The following is an 18,061-nucleotide window of genomic DNA, read 5'->3' as shown; positions in this document are numbered from 1 at the left end:
AGATGTTATGGTGTCTCAATCTGTGCAGGCTGGCCTTGGTCTTATTTGAATACACAGCTTTATGGTGTTTTCTTTTGTTAATTGATTCTAGTAAATATTTGAACATCCCTGTAAGTTTTAAGATATTTCATTAACTTTAAGTAGCTGTGAAACCACCCATGTTAATCTGAACCTATTCTGTTAAAGATTCAAAGGTTTTGTTGCATTCTTAAATATTCCATCTGTTATTTGTGTGCAGTGAAATGAACATTAAAGTTAATTCAGCAAACACTTTCGTCATCTTCTTTCTACTGTATAAATCAAATGATGCCTCTATTAAAATTATATATTTGTGACATCAAACTTTTTTTCTGTCATAAAGCAGTGGTCAAACTATGGCTAAATGTTTGTAATTTACTTTCAACAAATGGAAACCAAAAAGATTTTAAAGTAAAGACACTATGAATACTCCTCATCTACCTCAACATAGGTAAAGTTTCCACTGTATGCAAGTGAATGTGATTACAATTGAGTGAAAATTGTACAGCAGGGCTTTAACTCCAGGTCATAAGGGTCCTCCAACCTTTAGATGTCTCTTCTTTAACGCACCTCAGTCAAATCATGAGCTCAGAGATCATTAGCACGACTCTGGAGAACTTGACTGTCCTAGCAACCATTTAATTCAGGTGTGTTGGACCAGGACGTATCTAAATGTTGCAGGACACCAGACATTGATGCCCGGATCTGAGGATCCTGTTAGAGAATCAGTGTGTTCCTGCAGCAGCTCCATCGGATCAGAAGGTAGATGAGATCTGAAAGATCCTGATCGTCCAGAAAGTGAAATAACACCAGAACCGGATCCATCAGTCAGCCGTTTCATCCTGTGTAGAGATAAACATAAAATATTATTTATACACATATAAATTCAATACATTAGAATCAAATGGTAATTTATTTCACTTAATTATATTCACCTAGTGAATAAAGTAAAAGGCAAATCAGAATATCTCACAAACTACAAATATCAGTTAGCAACATGTATTAGGATTTTGATTGGAACCTTTTGGGCAAAACAGATACTGTAAGAATCACCCAGAGATCATTTTTATGGATTAAAGATTCAAACTGTGTTGAGTGTGGCAGTAAAAATCCACGTTTAGCTGCAAAGAGTTAAAGTAGCATAGCTGACATAAACATTAGCTCCCGCTAACAGAAACATATGAGGAGGGCAGAGTACCAGACATATAAAACGTAATCTGGAATTACTAATAACTACTCCATGTCTCATTATAATCGGAGAGCAAAGCGTGCAGGTTTAACTTCTAATTACTTCTGAAGACAGACCACCGGGACGCTCCATCTTGCTTTTTGGTTTGCCTCCGGCCATCGAACCATTCCGCCACCCAGTGGTCCTTTTTCAGACCACTTGGTCTCCTGTACTGTTCAAAATGCACAATATGTCTATAAACAATTTTGGAATATCATAAGGAAGTGCCGAGATATTCCGTTTTCCACCAAACTAACGTATTTTCTACTTCGGTACAAGCACAGTGAGAAACAGCAGAGGTCCCAGCTTTTACTAGCATCTAAAAACATCATCTACACACAAATCTGGGAGCTCCCAGAAGCGTGAAATGATTCTCAAAAATAGTTGTGCACTCGTAACTGGGTCTGTACGTAACTGCAGTTTTGTGTGTGTGTATTTGGCGACTCGTGCATACTTTTTCAACATTTGCAGGCAGAGGAAAAGGTTTATTTTCTTTTTACGACTTATAAATCATATTTCACAGATACAACTATCCAAACTTACACACAAAGACGCTTACACGAGTTACAAATCCATTTTTACACACGCACAAATATTTTTACACATGCACAAATCCTTTTACATACGCACAGATATTTTGAGAATATTTTCACTCCATATCAACCCTTCTCTCTTCTACAATTTCAGATGTATTTCTAATCTTCCATTTATCTATAAAATATTAGAGAAGGTTGTCTACAATTAGTTGTTACCATTCTGGTATCACCGAGCTGTTTCAGTGTGGGTTCAAAGTTCATAGAGTGCACTTTTGAGGGTTTTAAACAATATATTTATATCAACAGCCTCTGGAATGTTTGTTGTTTTAGTGCTTTCAGATTTGTCTTTGGCTTTCGACACTGTTGATCTCCAAATTGTAATTTATCATCATTAGCACCGTGTGGACATTACAGGTGTTGTCCTCATTTGGTTTCGGTCCTACCAAACCAATAACGTTTCTGTGTAAAAATTCACAGCCTCCTTTCACAGCTCCTCTTCCATATGGGATCCCCTATTTTTTCTCTTTACTTACTCCCCCTTTTCTCTGTTTTTTGAGAAACATGGTATTTCATGTCACTGTTATGCTGATGACTGCCAGATCTATTTTCATTTGGCACATAATATAGTCCAGCAACTCACACACTGCCTTAATGACATAAAAACACAGCTTTTTCTTAGCTTTCTTGACTAAGTGAGACCAAGACAGAAGTTGTGTTGTTTAGACTGAGTTGCTGTCACTCCCCCAGAGTAGATCTTGGCTCACTGTCACCTTATCTCAGGGACTGCCACCAACCTGGGGGTAAAGTTTGACTCTGATTTTAAAATTGAGAAACAGATCAACAATGTCGTTCAGAAAAGTTTTTATCATCTTTGGCAAATAGCAAAGGTGAAATCAATCTTGACAAGACTGGGCCTGGAGAAATTGCTTCACTCTTTATTCACAGTTCATTGCGATCACTGTAATGCGCTGTATGTAGGGATTAGCCAGACCTCTCAAACATGCCTGCAGCTTTTGCAGAGCTGCTACTTGTCTGTTAACTCAAGCAGGCAAGGGACGTTAGGATCACTCCCATCCTAGCGTCCCTTCACTGGCTCTCTGTGCACTACAGAATTAATTTGAAGCTTTTGTTGTTTGTTTTCAAATTCTTGAACAACCTTATTCCACCACATCTGTCAGAGCTGCTTCAACCATACTGCACACCTCAATTCCTAAGATCAGTTGAGTGGTTGATGCAGAGAGACCCTAAAATTAGCTTAGAGGTGATAGGGCATTTGCTCTTGTTGCTCCCAAGTTATGGAACAAGTTACCCTTGAATGTCAGACAGGCCTCCTCTCTTTCTGTTTTTAAGCAATTTTTAAAAACACACTGTTATTCCTTGGATTTTAACACACTGTGGTCTTGTCTTGTATGGCACCTCAAAATACAGCACATTTCATATGTTTGTATGTTTTTTACATTTCTGTTTTAATGTACAGCACTTCGGCTATCTTAGCGGTTTTTGAAATGTGCTATAGAAGTAAACTTGATTGATTGATACTGCCCAAATGGCTAAGCATGGTCTGCCCCCTGGTCCATGGAATTCAATGGATTACACCACAAGAATCATGTTTGATAAAAACACTGCTATGTTCTAATATTTTTTTGAAGTATGATTTATTTGAATAACAAGGTCATTATAATTTCAGTTCACCAGCAGATGTCACTGTCGAGTAATGAATCATTGGGCAAAGTGTTGATGGTCAAATAAAAACTTCATGAAACAATAATGTTTTCCATCTCATTAGTGTTAAGCAAAATATCATTATTAAAGTTGTATATAACATTTTTTGCTGTGCAGTTAACTTAGTGTAGAATATTTAATATTAGGAAATTTCGTTAATACATATACATTTTAAAAAGAACAGTTAGTTACTTTATTTGTTTGCCCATTTTATGGCCGCCTCTGGATGGCTGGCACCCTCAACATTTGCCATGGGCTGGTCCTGCACCAAGAGTTGTACATTTTGATTGGGTAAAATGTAATATTTCAACAAAGTTCACACCTCCAGCAAATAATCGTTTCTCAATACCTAAAGGTCCAGATCCTCTGTATGAAGCAAATAATAGAACAAGAGTTTGTTTTTCCCAGGCTAGAAAAAAATTCAGATTTTGGTTTCTCTTATAAAAACAAAGTGGCTCTTTTCTTTCAGATAAATGCACATCAGCTACCATAAAAGTGATCAACTATTTATTTATTATAAAGTGTTTACATAATAATAATAATAATAATAATAATTTACAAGCACATTATGAGAAAAAGACTCATGACATTAAGTAAATAACATTAACCCATTCATTGTAAAAATAAATTAAGATTCATTATATATTCTTTATATTTATTATTTTACAAACCAACAGCAAATGTAAGCTTCTTGCAAGAAATGAACAAAGTACCCTAACAACGAGAAAGTACTTTGAAATCAAATCCAAATATTGTTTTTAATATATTTCCTGGAAAACGAAAGTTTAGAACAAGTATAGGATGACAAGGCAAAACTATTACAGGGTGGAACACAAGTTAAAACATAAATCCCTTTTTGTTTTAAATGTACCTAAAATGTTTAAGAATAAAGTGATATTTGTTAAACATGCTTAGTTTGTTTGTTTGTTTTTTAACCTTTTTTTAAGATACCTTTGTGAAGAAGAATCACTGATTTTGAAAATATTTTTGTAACTCTTCACGTAGTACTGGGTAGAAAACATTTCTAAGTTAACTGCTGGTGTCTGTCCAGCAAACTATCAAAATACCAAAACTCCTACTTTTATGACTCAATCAAGTTCTTTACTTAGAAGTACCTTCCTGCTTCTGTGGATGGATTTTTTTTTTTTTTTACTTTTCTGTCTGTCTTTCTCTTTATTGTTTCATAAATAATCAAAGTGAGACATCTTATAAAATCCTAGAATTTAAAGGAAGAATAACATTTTCAATTGACTATGTTGTCTATCAGTATAAAGTACATTAAAGTTGCTTACCTTTCAGCCATTCAAACACTTTGAAACAATAACTGTAAAGAAATTAAAGTGTCATGTTGTTTTGTAATGCTTTTTGAAGCTCTCATTTGTATACACAGGGGTTGCACCAACTAGTGGACTAGTCGATTCTTTACTCTGCAATGACTTTTTAACGGGCTAGTCGACTAGTCGCAATCATGTGACAAAACTGATTTTTCCAAGAAGGTGAATTAGGTGAGTTTGTCAGATAATTTAAATTGTATAAAAATGTAAATAATTTACGAAAGAGAAGCTGAAAATTTCAGCAAAGGCTCCGGAACAGGAACGTTGCATGGCGCAGTGGTTAGCCCGGCGCCGCTCATATAGAGACTGTAGACTGGGGAGTCGGGAGCCTGACTCCCGTCCTCGTTTTGCTGGGTCCATGCCTCTGCCCCGCTCCTGACGGATTGCTGTCAAATACACTAGTGCCAAAAAAATTATTTAAGAAGAAGAAGAAGAAGAAGAAGAAGAAAAGACTACCGGAGTAATGTGGCATCATAAGTCATGATGTCGGGCTTTTTTAGCCATCCAGCTGATCACCATCACCCTGTGTATTGGAGCTTTTAACCTGGCAGCTTTATGCTCTTATAAAAATACTAATCAACAACATCTGGAAACAAAGTTCAAACTTCATTCTGAGGATCTGATAGAGGCCATCTCTGCCGCAGTCTGCATGTAGGTTCATCCCACAAAGACAGCTGCTGCTGGGTCAGCGGAGCGTCCTGCTGCGCATCGGGGTGGAGGAGCAGCAGGTAGCAGCTATTATTCAACTGTAACCAAACGGGATCCGCTCATAATAAGTTTGGTTTGTGATGTTCTAAAAGCATCACTGTGGTCAGTGTAATCAGTATCAGCTGGTGTTTGGATCTGTTTCATGTTCTTTTAATACTGCATAATAGACTTATAAAAGGCCGGATTGTTTTAATCAATATTTGTAGTGAATATAGCTGATAAAGCCTCTAAGTTGTTCTGAAGGGTTTGGTGCTTACGTCACTATGACGTCACCACGAGCGACTAGTTGACGTTGACTCGACTTTTATCATGTAGTAGACTTTAGAAAATAAGTCATTCAACCCCTAGTATACACCAAGTCCAAAGCTTGGATGCAATTGATTAAAAATATGAAATCCTTTCTTTTTAAGGGATTCAAAGTTCCTCAAATAGTTAGTATGTTTTGCATTTTCCATATTAAAGGTTATTTGAGAAAGTTGGTGTAACTTTAAAGAGTCCGTTTCCTGGCCATTTTTCTCGCAGCCATCCATATGGCTTATGGTCACACTTATGCTAATATCCCAATAGAAAGAAAAAGAAACAAGCTGAGAAATTGTATTTCCATACTAATATGAAATCTTGTCTAAGCTAATTGGTTAAATTTCCTTTCATCATGCAGAAAAATGTCTGTCACTGGCTGTCTTTGGGCAATCTTCTCTCATTTAAGGCACTTCATGTTATGGCAGAAGGTGAGGTGTTGTTTTTATGTCTAGCAGATGGACCAACATTAAAATATACTCTAAAAATACTTATTTTTTTTCTCTAAGCCTCTTTAGGTCAAAAGAGTAAAGAGACTTCTTTTTGCGTGTCCAATACAGTACTGCTGATCTTTTGAATTAGAGCACAAAAAGGTGAGGGGAAGCAGATAAGGGACAGGCAAAACATGGTCGGTGAACTTCCAACTGCTGCTTTGTTTTCTTAACCATCAGTTTGAGCAGGAAATTGTTTCCAGGTTTGCTTAAGTTGGAAAGTGATGTCAGACAGGGCACACTGAGACTCCACTCAAGTTATGGGAACTGTTTTTTGTTGTGAATTGATTATAACTAATTCTTTGTTTGATTCTGTATATCCACATAAAAACTCATTGTCCTGTTCAGAATATTTGAACCAATTAATAGTGTAACACTACAAATTAATGCAGTTGGGTCTTCTGGTCAGATTGTCTGTTTTCAAGTGTCCACATTAAAGGCTAACAGAAGCCATGTTCATTATACACTGCCTGGCTAAAGTATTGAATAATATTTAAACAAATGTTTACAAAGATAAAAACTTAAACTTTTATTAATTTTACATCATCCTCTTCACTTGACAGCTACTATTGTGACATGTTCTGTATCAGCCTTCTTTCTGAATTTAGTTGTAGTGCAGAAGACTGTTCAATGTGATGGGCAATGCTACACACTAGACTGCTGATGCAGACTATATTTCATAGCATAAATCACCACTTCATTTCATAAATGCACATTGTGTATGATGTTCATACATAATCAATTTTAAAGGAATTTTTAGACAGGTAGCTTCAGCTTCCTGTAGCAGTAGATTTAAAGTAAACCTATCACAGGTTGAACTGTTGACAAGATAAGATGCCACTGAAGGATGGATTTATTTTCCCCTTGAAAGAGCAAATACAGTTCTGCTCTGTTTCCAGTTGTTGTGAGGTGTAAAACAGATCCCTTGGGCCACAGTCAAGTCATGGAAGCTTGCATGGGAGGTAATAAGAGGGAAAATGTGCTGATGGTGTCACCTCTCCCAGCCAATCAGCACCAGACTTTGACTGACGTAGAGTAGAGACACATAATACGTTGACAGTGAAGCAAATGACTTCAGATCTAGGAGAAAAAGAGACAAAGAGGATTACAGGGTAAATAAGTCGTATATCTAAATGCTGAGATTTAGAAACATTGGCAAGGAATTTCAAAACCAATTACATCAGCTTGTTTCACTGTTTCAGTATCATGTGTGATGTATAGACAACTACTTTAGAAAAGCACATCTCAAACTTCAAATATGACGAAAATTTGTTTTCTTACCATGGATGAAGACTAACATATCTGACAAAACTATTCTTTTGTTCTTCCAACTGATTGTCAGTCAATGTCACATTGTGTCAGCAGCCACTCTACTGAGCGTCACCTTCAGAAGGCAGGCAACTATTTAAACCAGGGGTCCCCAAACTACGGCCCGCCGCCCGGATCCGGCCCGCCTCCTCATTTGGTCCGGCCCCCTGAACAATACCAGAGAGCATTCAGTGTTTTTTTTCATACATATGTGGATTTTTCTTCAACCACCAGGGGGGCTCTTGAGCAGATATGAAACTTAGTTTCCCTCAGTGGAATATATACTAGTCAGTACCAGTCACCGTTTGCTCATGGTTTTTTTCCATTTGCATTCTGGGTAAAAATCTATCTACAAACTCGAATATGTCGTCGGCAGTAATCCAGCCCCCCCAGGTCCACAGTTTCACTCCCCCCCGTCAACAAAAGTTTTCTAAGGTTTCTTTCTCGAAAAACTAAGACCGGCCCCCGACCAGAAAAGGGAACAGTTATGTGGCCCTCGCAGGAAAAAGTTTGGGGACCCCTGATTTAAACTATTTACAATTAGGCTAACGTAATAATTTACAACTCGCAACCAGCGCAAATCACCTCTCTTCACCCGGTGCAACTCTCACATGCAGCTTTGTGGCATGTGTTGTAGTGCAACACATGTCTGAGGTTTTGTTTTTGCACAGCGCTTCTGTACCTCACATTGCTTATGGTTCAACCTGCTGCATTAACTTCTGAAGACTTAGTTTATCACCCGCCTTGATTGATGCAGCTACATTTTAATTGTCTCTCAAATTGTGACCAAAAAAAAAAATTAATTTGTCCTTTGCATGCTAAATATGAATTTTAAAAACTTACATTTTAGAAAAAACCCATTCTGTGTATAAGTTTGTCTTATTTAGGAGGACATAACGTATTTCACTGAGAAAAAAATTGCTTGCTAGTAACTAATATTTGACATTTGGGCCATTTTTTGTCATCATCGACTCACCAGCATTTAATACTTATGGGCCATTAAATGCATCTCATTCACCAATGTTAATTTAGCAGAATAACACTGTGATAAACAGTTGTAGTACTCTGATAACATGCTAGCTAATGTTAAAACAGCAAGATAGATAGACATGGCAATCTTTGAGAGACTAAAGTGCATATTTAAGGTTCTGTCAAATGATAGAAAAATATTTTCCTGAGGTATTTAGTCTCTAACTAGCTAGGGAATGCTTTAAAGAGTTAAATCAACCGAAAAGCTCACCTTCTAGAAAAAATGCACAGTTTGTGTGTCATAACTGCAGTCTGATCACTCAGCTCAAGGAGGTTTTGATCGCTCAGGTGTGGTTAAAGCTTGTTTATGATCCCAATGTTATTGACTTTTGGTCAATTAGTTTCTTCATGGTAAATGTTTTTTACTATGTTGATCATGTTACTTTTCATGTCTCATTTCTTTTATTTCTCTTACAATTGAGGGGGCATAATATTATTTATCCATCCATCCATCCATCCATTTTCTGTACACCCTTGTCCCTTAGTGGGGTCAGGAGGGTTGTTGGTGCCCATCTCCAGCTAACGTTCCAGGCGAGAGGCAGGGTCACCCTGGACAGGTCTAGATATTATTTATGATGTATTGTTTATAATGTTTATGTAATTTAATTAGCTCTTTCATTATAGAATTTATTTTTAATGGTGCCAGTAATGCTGGAATTTATAGTAAATAAAAACTTTGTGTTACTCTCATTTAGTGATGTGTATTTTACTAGTTGTGTTACTACCCCCACGCCACTAGAGGTAGTAGACCCAAAAAGATGCAACTATGGAGCAGATTTAGAAGTACTACAGAATCCTTACAGAAGTTAAGGATAAAACACTCTTTTATTCATTTATTTCATATATTTTATTTGCCTAGTTATTTTTGTTCAGCCGCAGAAGTTTTACAGAATCTGAGCTGTGTGTAACGTCACTGTTTTGCAACGGAAGTAGTGTCAGTTGTCAGTGACAAGAGCAAACTCTTCCAAAGTTTGCTCTGGAAGAGGAAACTTTGCTGAAGTAGAGCCAGTGGAAAAGGGGCATAAGTCTGAGTGTGAGGAGAAGCTTTCAGTACAAGCATTACAAGTTTTGAGAAGAAAGACATGAAATCCTGTTTTCAGACTGAAAATGTGTGCTTCTAGATTGTGGCAAGAAAATTCTTCCATAAAATTTATTTTAAAAAATAATTAAAGTCACTGGGCATTATTTTTAAAGCTGATATGGATTTGGGTGCATGAACTCTTTGCATCATATGTGGCACATATACCACATATGATTTATGAAACTATGGCTAAAATACACAAAAAGTTTTTTTCCCCTACAAATTTCTTCTGATTTTAAATTTTTGCCCCACTGAAATGTTTCAGAATATCATAAAAATGTTAAGATCAAACAACCTAATTCAATTAAAAATTCAAAGATGTTTTCCATTATACAAGGGAAAACAACTATATCCAAACAAAAAAGATTGTTGACTAGTGATTTCATACTAAACCTAACATCTGGTTGTTCCAGCCACGACAACAACTGTGATTGCTGGATTTTAACATAATGTGTTTCCTGAATTGTTTTAATACAGACACATTTGTAATCTTTTTTAAATGAACAATACATACAAAGACATACAAAGGGTAGGTAAGAACCATATGGGAAAATATTGGAAAATAAAATGACATAAAAATAGATGAAGTAAATAGAGAAAATAACAGTAACTGTAGAAGCTTAAATTTAATTTTAGTTCATTCAGATCTTTAAGATAAATTATGTTTATATTTCTTATGGTAATTTGTTTATTTGGATAAAAATTATCACTAGTTATATCTCTATTGCATACTAATTTGCTATATTGGACTATACTAAGGTCTTCTTGTAAATTTGCATATGTAATTGGAGTTAAGGATTTTAGGGTGTGGCCAGGCAGAATCAGTTAGGCAGTTGGAGTGGAGCCACACAGTTTTTTGACCTCTCTCTCTCTCCCCCTTTCTTGCTTAGGACTCTTTTGTTTACTCTATTATTTTTGTGGAAAAGTAATATTTGTACCATTTTTATTTTTGAAGTAAACTGTTAACCTTTATCAAGAGGACCCAGTCTGTTTTTTTTTTTCGTCATCAAGTGGACCGAAGGGGAAGGACAGAGAGCGTCAAGCTTATGGCTTCATTATTTAGGAAGGTGATAAGGTGATAAATCATTCATTACCTTTAACGAGCAAGCTGCTGTTAACATGAATATTTTTGATGACTAAAAATGTTCAAATGAGTCAAAACAATCCAAACACAGAACATTCACAGTTACATTCACTTTGCTTTCCTGTGCAATTCCACTCAAAAGGTTTTTGCTTCCAGCACAGTCTGGGCTTTCTTGCTTTGACTTGGATCATCTCCTGTCAATTTTCAATACAAATTTCAATTTCTGACTGGGCCAGAAGGAAAAGGAGAAGTTGTAAACGATGATGCTGAATTTATGTGGTGTTTTAAAACTGTAGTTTTAGTAATGGCAATGGAGGACACTGTCATTGCCGCTAAGTCCTTGTCGGTAACTCTTCCATATTTTGAATTAACATTAATGTCAATGTCTATGTCAGTGTCAATTGTATTTATAAAGGACTTTAAAAACAGATATTCACTGCATCGAAGTGCTGTACAGAATTCATAAAACACAAATAAAACGCATCAGAATAACACAAAAATTAAAATAGACAGTACAAGTAAATTACAATGGAAAAGCTAAAGAATAAAAATAAGTTTTAAGAAGTGATTTAAATTAACAACCACATCATTCAGAACAGCTCTTCTCTCTTCGCAGAAGAGGATGGTTGTTTACAGTAAGCTTCTTAATGACAAACTCTCACATTACATACATCACTTGAAATCACCAGTAATCAGGTAAATTTAAAACCTCACAGTCCATGCCTCCAAGAAGCAATAATGTCTCAACAGCTGACAATCTGGACAAAGCAATGTGTAGAACAAGGGTCTGTTTTTTACTAAGCTACATTCAGTGCCGTCTCACAGAAGATGAAGTAATCATGTTTGGGAGAATGCAAACAAAGTTAAAATGTTAATATATTTCGGGAGCAGGCCTGCAGCCAAAACCACACCTCTAATTTCCCAAGCAGCATATTTACGCTCAGCTCATAAATATGAGCAGAAACATAAAGGCCATACCACAGGCCTTTATGTTTCTGCAATCATAAGAGTACCTCCATGCTTCTAAACATTTTGACTCACCATGAACAGTAACCTCACTCTTAAGTTCAATCTCTCTGATTCAGACTGTGATCCTCTAAGCCAGGGGTGTCAAACTCCAGTCCTCAAGGGTTGCTGTTCTGCAGATTTTAGATGTGCCACAGGTACAAAAAACACTGGAATCAAATGGCTTAATTACCTTCTCCTAAGTTCTCCAGAGTCCTGCAAATGACCTAATTATTCCATTCAGGTGTGGTGCAGCAGAGGCACATCTAAAAGCTGCAGGGCAGTGGCCCTCCAGGACTGGAGTTTGACACCTGTGCTCTAAGTAATCTAACTGCCTTGGAAACTTCTCCTCCAGTGATGAGACAAGCTCCTCGTTGTAATCACCCACGCTCTGGGAGATTATGGGACACAATCTCAATTCCATTCTCTAATATTCAGTTCAGCATCAATCTGAGGCAGCACCTCAGGCGTACCATCATCAAAGCCTAGACCCTAAACGCACACAAAAAGAGAAAGGCATCGCATTCTGCTGCTCTTACAACAAGTTTACACTCTTGCAGCTCCTTACAATCTCCATGCTACAGTAAACAATTCTACCGCCAACATCTGAACATCCTGGGCTACCCACATACATAATAAAGAGTAGACCCCTCATTGGCTGCTCAGGCGCAAGAAATATGGCTACCATCATGGAGCGGTTGTCCCTCCCTTCTTAGCTAAACCAAAACAGCATAAGATGGCTCAGCACGGCACGGGACATTTTGTTCAAATCAACTGACAATTGATGTGAGAGGTAGGGGTATAACTTTTCATAATATGTGCATTTTACTGCATGCATGTTGTTAATAGAATATTTTGGTATTTATGTTCACCAACAAAATGCCAGCTAATAGTACCTATAATGCTTGTGTTATGTCCCAGGTTATCCCCACTATTTGTGCACAACTCATTCTCATTTCCTCCTGTTATGTCCTGTTAAACCTCATCTACTCCCATTAGTTCTCTGCTGTCATTTTTGGCCCTGGATTCCTGGTTTCGTTTTGGCTTTGGTTCCCTGCATTCCCTGTGATTTTTGGAAATTATCAGATTTATCATTTTGTATGATCCATGCTCCCATCTCCTATCTGGATTTTAGTTCACCCTACAAACACTTCATGACAGCTTGGTGTAATCAGTCCCCGACTACGAAGGCTAACTGAGAATTTGTACATCTAGTAAGTATGTCACAGTGGAAATTTGCTTTTATTTTGAAAGTGGGATTTTTGTAAATAGTTTAATTTTGTGTATAATGTCCGTATTGATTGTGTTGCTGCATGTTGTTTTTCTATTGTTTTGATCCACTGAGGACTTCTCGCAGATGGCAGTCAGGTGTGGAAGAAGGAAAGGCCCTGTGATCGTCAGGGTAAGGTAGGCTGATCGGAGTGGCCTGGATCATGCCCGCAGCAGAAACGGGAATCAGTGGAAAACAATGCGTTGGATTGACAGTTGGGCAGAGAGGGAACTCTACCCTCATCTGAGAGCCATTTTCCACTAATGTCTGCAGGGCAGTCTCTTTGGGAGGGTTGTGGAGGAGATCAGTTGTTTTATGAGCTTCTGGTCAGCAGTTGTTTGTGTTCGCAGGGCTGTAGCCCTGCACAGCGGAACCCAGAGTCGAGCGAAGTGCAGGGTGTGGACCGCAGCAGGTGCAAGACGCAGCGGAGATGATATTGAGAAGGTTGCAAGTGCCGATCGAAAGGGTTCCTCCTCCTGGATCTGACTGCCTGGATTCCAGCTTTTTAAAAATCTTTAGGTGAAGATGAACAATTTTGCCTTGAGACTGGGGACATTTTTAATCATTTTATTGCATAGATTTTAACAAGAAAACTGAACTTTTCATTCCTTTGGTACCTGCTGGGAATAAAATTGTCTCTGTCTCCCTGGTTCCCATATGCTGTCTTTGAACTTGGTGTGACGCCACCAGGGGTGGGCAACTCCAGGCCTTGGGAGCCGGTGTCCTGCAACTTTTAGATGTATCTCTACTTCAAAATTTGTTTGTTCAAAATTTGACAAGTTAGTTCTGTTGTTAAATCAAGATTTAATCACTTAAGGATGTTAGCAAGGTGAAATCTTATTTTTGTTTTAAGGATTTTGAAGGAATTATCCATGCCTTTATTACGTCTCGATTGGATTATTGCAATTCATTATATAAAGGCATGGATAAATCCTAGATGCAGCATCCTCAAGTGACCCAGAATGCAGCAGCTCGACTTCTTACAGAAAGCGTGACCCTAACCCTGTATTGGCCTCCTTACACTGGCTGCCTGTTTCCTATCGAATAGATTTTAAGATTCTTTTAACAACTTATAAAGTTTTAAATGGGTTAGCTCCTCCTTATCTTTGGGATCTTTTGAAATTTCATTCTGTGTCCAAAACTTTAATATCAAATAATCAGCTGCTACTGAAAGTCCCTTGGACTAGACTCAAGAGAAAAGGAGATTGGGCTTTCTCTGTTTCTGCTCCTATTTTATGGAATAATCTACCTTTCCAGATTAGATCTTCCCACAGCCTGGATCATTTTAAATTGCTTCTCAATTTTATTCTTTGGTATTCAATTGAGGCCTGATACTGTAGCTCTGTTTTTTTTTTTTTTTTACTTATGAAGCTTTGGTGCAAATTCAATTTGGAAGACTTTTAACCTCACCTGCCTCATCACCCTGGACCTATCAACGCTGGATCAAGCCACATCATGGCCAATCATCGATCAAGCTCCAGTTGATAAGGATCTTCATCCATGGCCTCCTCCGCTTACCAGCTGCAATCAACTCACCTCCGCCCCATCTCCATTTTCAGCTCCTGGCTCTTCAGGCCATATCCTTCTTCGACCTCTGCCACCAGTACAGGACCCAGGGGGATTAGATTCCTATGGAGCATCAGGAATGTTTATCGAGCTTATTGAAGTTCCAGCTCGACGTCCTCGGCCGGGGCCTGAACGCCAAAGGACTTTAATATTTATTTGTCATTAAACTTTTTTAATCGCTTTCTTTCTATGTCTGAATCTCTCCAGATTGAAATATTATTTTAACAATATATATGGATTTTTTTCCTTGCAATATTTCTCTTTTTATTTTCATAAACTTATTTTATTATCATTCTTGTACAGCACTTAGGTGCATTTTTACACCTGTTTTTAAAGTGCTATATAAATAAATTTGACATTGGCATTTGACGTTCAACACACCTCAGTCAAATATGAGGTCTTTAGCAGGACTCTGGAGAACTTGATTGCACTTAGGAGGTGATTCATCTATTGGATTCAAGTGAGTTGGATCAGGGAGACATCTAAGAGTTGTAGAACACCAGTCCTCGAGGACCAGGATTGCCCACCCTTGCGCTAGGCCGTACTAGCCTGGTGCCTATAAATACAGCTGATGCCTCATATCCACCCAAAATAGAGACCATAGAACATCTTACTGGAATACTTTTCAAATAAGTTTACTCAATTTCAGCAGCTTTGGTTCATTACCAAAAGATATGCATCAAAATAAAAGTTTTGTTCAAGTAAGGTTCTAAGAAATTTGCAGATGAAAAGGAGGGAACATGTAGGCAGAAAGACTGACCTCCTTTGTACAAGGTTTTTGTGTAGAGTAGACACACCCAAATCTCCCGTTTTTGTTTTGAATGTTTCCTAAAGACAAAGATGTGGCAACTGTACTGAAAAGAAACTTATAATTTGTATTCTTCTCTAGTAAGGATGGAAAATGCACAGTTTGAGCTAAATTTTTGAAGAACAACTCAGACTTAATGGAGGAAAGACAGGATGAATCGCCGAGTTAAGTGTGGAAACAAAGTCCTCCCAGAGGGCAAAAACAGCTCTGTTTTGAAAGCACCAATATGACTAATTGTTGGGTCTTCGATGGAGTCCCTGAAAAAGGTGAGCAGAACACAGCAAAGTTCAAGGGCTTGCTTCAGCCTACTTGAAACAGGACACAAGTAGGCTGGATGAATTTTTTTCCTTTAGTCAGCATTAGTGGAATTTTAGTGATCAAAATTATTTTATCTTCAAATTTCTTGGATTTTGCTTGATGTCAAAACAAAAAAGTGCCTGATAATGGAAAAAGGAGTCTAATCAAAAAGTGGTCTTGAGTACTACTACACCTATATATATATATCCATCCATACATTTTCTTAGACCCTTGTACCATTAGTGGGGTCGAGAGGGTTGCTGGTGTCCATTTCCAGCAAAAGTTTTGGGCAAGAGGCGGGGTTCACCCTGGACAGGTCGCCAGTCTGTTGCAGGGCAACACAGAGACATACAGGACAAACAACCATGCACACACACTCACACCTAGGGGGAATTTAGAGAGACCAATTTAACTGACAGACATGTTTTTGGACTGTGGGTGGAAGCCGGAGAACCCACCATGCACAGGGAGAACATGCAAACTCCATGCAGAAAGACCCTGAGCCGGGAATCGAACCCAGGACCGTCTTGGTGCAAGGCAACAGCTCTACCAACTATTAATATATTTTGCAAATATGTTTGGAATATCAATTTAAATGTTTAAACTCTGCTGGTGTCCATTATAATGTTTATATTGGGCAGCCTAGAGCCCCCCGTTTTGATTGACATCGCATTCGACCAATAATGTTTTGAAATGGCTTTTTCTGAGCCAATAACATCTAGAGAGTGATTTGAGCTCGTTTTGACATGCCTGCATTCTTTCTGGATTATTTCTAACTGGAAACTAAATCTAAAGCCATCGATGTGTAGCCAACACGTGTCCTGTCATAAGGATATAAGGCATTGTGGGTTTGACATGAATCCACAAGCTGCATGTGTATCCACGCGTAATGTATGCGTCTTTGCTGCGTCGAAGTCAGGCTCTGTGTGGCCTCATGCGTAACGGTATTTACAGGACTTTTTCTCACCAACGGAGAGTCACAGAGAGACACGCTGTCAGAACGTGTCAAAATTGGAAGTATTTCTTCAGCAGAACTTCACAACTCACGGAGTGGATGATTATGGCCGAAAGAGTGATGACAATTTGCATTTGAGAATACCAGAAACTTTACGTCGTCTGCTGTTACAGTTATAGCAAAGGGGTGTGTGTATAATTATAAGTACTTTCCACTATCAGTAATGTTGTGTCTACTCGAGGATTCCTCAGGTCATTATCTTTCATTAGAGCCTCATTGATGACTGTATGTTGAAGCAGTGAGGAGTTACAGTCATTTGAAGTTTGTATATCAGATGTTGTCCAAGTGTGCCATTTGGAGACTCCAGCACCTGTACATCCTCAAAAATAAACATGTCCAAAATGACATTTCTTTTTTGTGCTATTTTGATCAGTCTTGAAATCCACAAGCAGAACACTTTATTCTACAGATTTATTGTATTTCCCAGTCCATACATTCAACACTCAACGTGCATTTACAAGAAATAAAAATGAAAAATCTGGGTGAAGCAATGTTTTCAATTTCTTTTGTTACAAACGTTTTACGATATTACATGTGCTACATATATATATATATATATATATATATATATATATATATATATATATATATATATATATATGTATACATATATATATGTATGAATATATATTCATCTATATATTCATATATATAGATGAATATATATGTATTCATATGAATACACACACACATATATATATACATATATATATATATTCATGTAGCACATGTAATATATTGAAATATATTGCAAAATACACAAAGTAACAGTCCATGGCACTTTCTTCTTTGACTACTCTGTACTTTTTTGTTGTCATTTGAACTGGTTATGTTTTTTCACTCTCTAGATTCTAGAAGCTACACCCAATACTTTTCTTGGAGTAAGGCATCAGCTGAGCAACTACTGTCAAAAATGTGTCTCACTCCTTTTACTTTGTATTCATTTAGAAAGTGCTCCTACATCAGTCTGTTTCTTTTTGTGTGTATCTGCTATATCGTGGCAGATGGTCACTTGTACTGAGTCAGGGTCTGCTTAAAGTTTCTTCTTGTTAGGGGAGTTTTTCCTCTTCACTATTGGTTCATACTTGCTCTGTATGAGAGATTACTATAAAATCAATGACACAATGCAAGCGATTATCTACTGTCACTACATACTTGTCCAAGAGGAGTGAATAAAAGTAAATAATTCAATGCAATCTTCCTTAGATAGAAACTTTTTAAAATATTTTGAATCATTAATTGAGCTATATGAACTGTTTGAAGG

The 18,061-nt window shown here is 37.5% G+C and overlaps 1 protein-coding gene across 1 annotated transcript in view; it reads right to left on the bottom strand.

Moving 5' to 3' along the window:
- Positions 1-3,997: 3,997 nt before the first annotated feature.
- LOC106932337 (MAM domain-containing glycosylphosphatidylinositol anchor protein 2-like) overlaps positions 3,998-18,061 on the bottom strand; it is a 331,489-nt gene continuing 317,425 nt past the window's right edge. Inside the window, exon 17 of the mRNA XM_088002677.1 lies at positions 3,998-7,414. Coding sequence (XP_087858803.1) covers positions 7,326-7,414 — 89 coding nt within the window. The 3' untranslated portion in view covers positions 3,998-7,325. The remainder of the gene's footprint in view (positions 7,415-18,061) is intronic.

The sequence above is a fragment of the Poecilia mexicana genome, unplaced genomic scaffold (assembly GCF_051168715.1).
Source record: "Poecilia mexicana isolate PSO_F unplaced genomic scaffold, ASM5116871v1 scaffold_22, whole genome shotgun sequence".
Lineage (NCBI taxonomy): Eukaryota > Metazoa > Chordata > Actinopteri > Cyprinodontiformes > Poeciliidae > Poecilia > Poecilia mexicana.
Note: the sequence above shows the minus strand (reverse complement) of the source record. Positions and strands in the feature narration are given on the sequence as shown.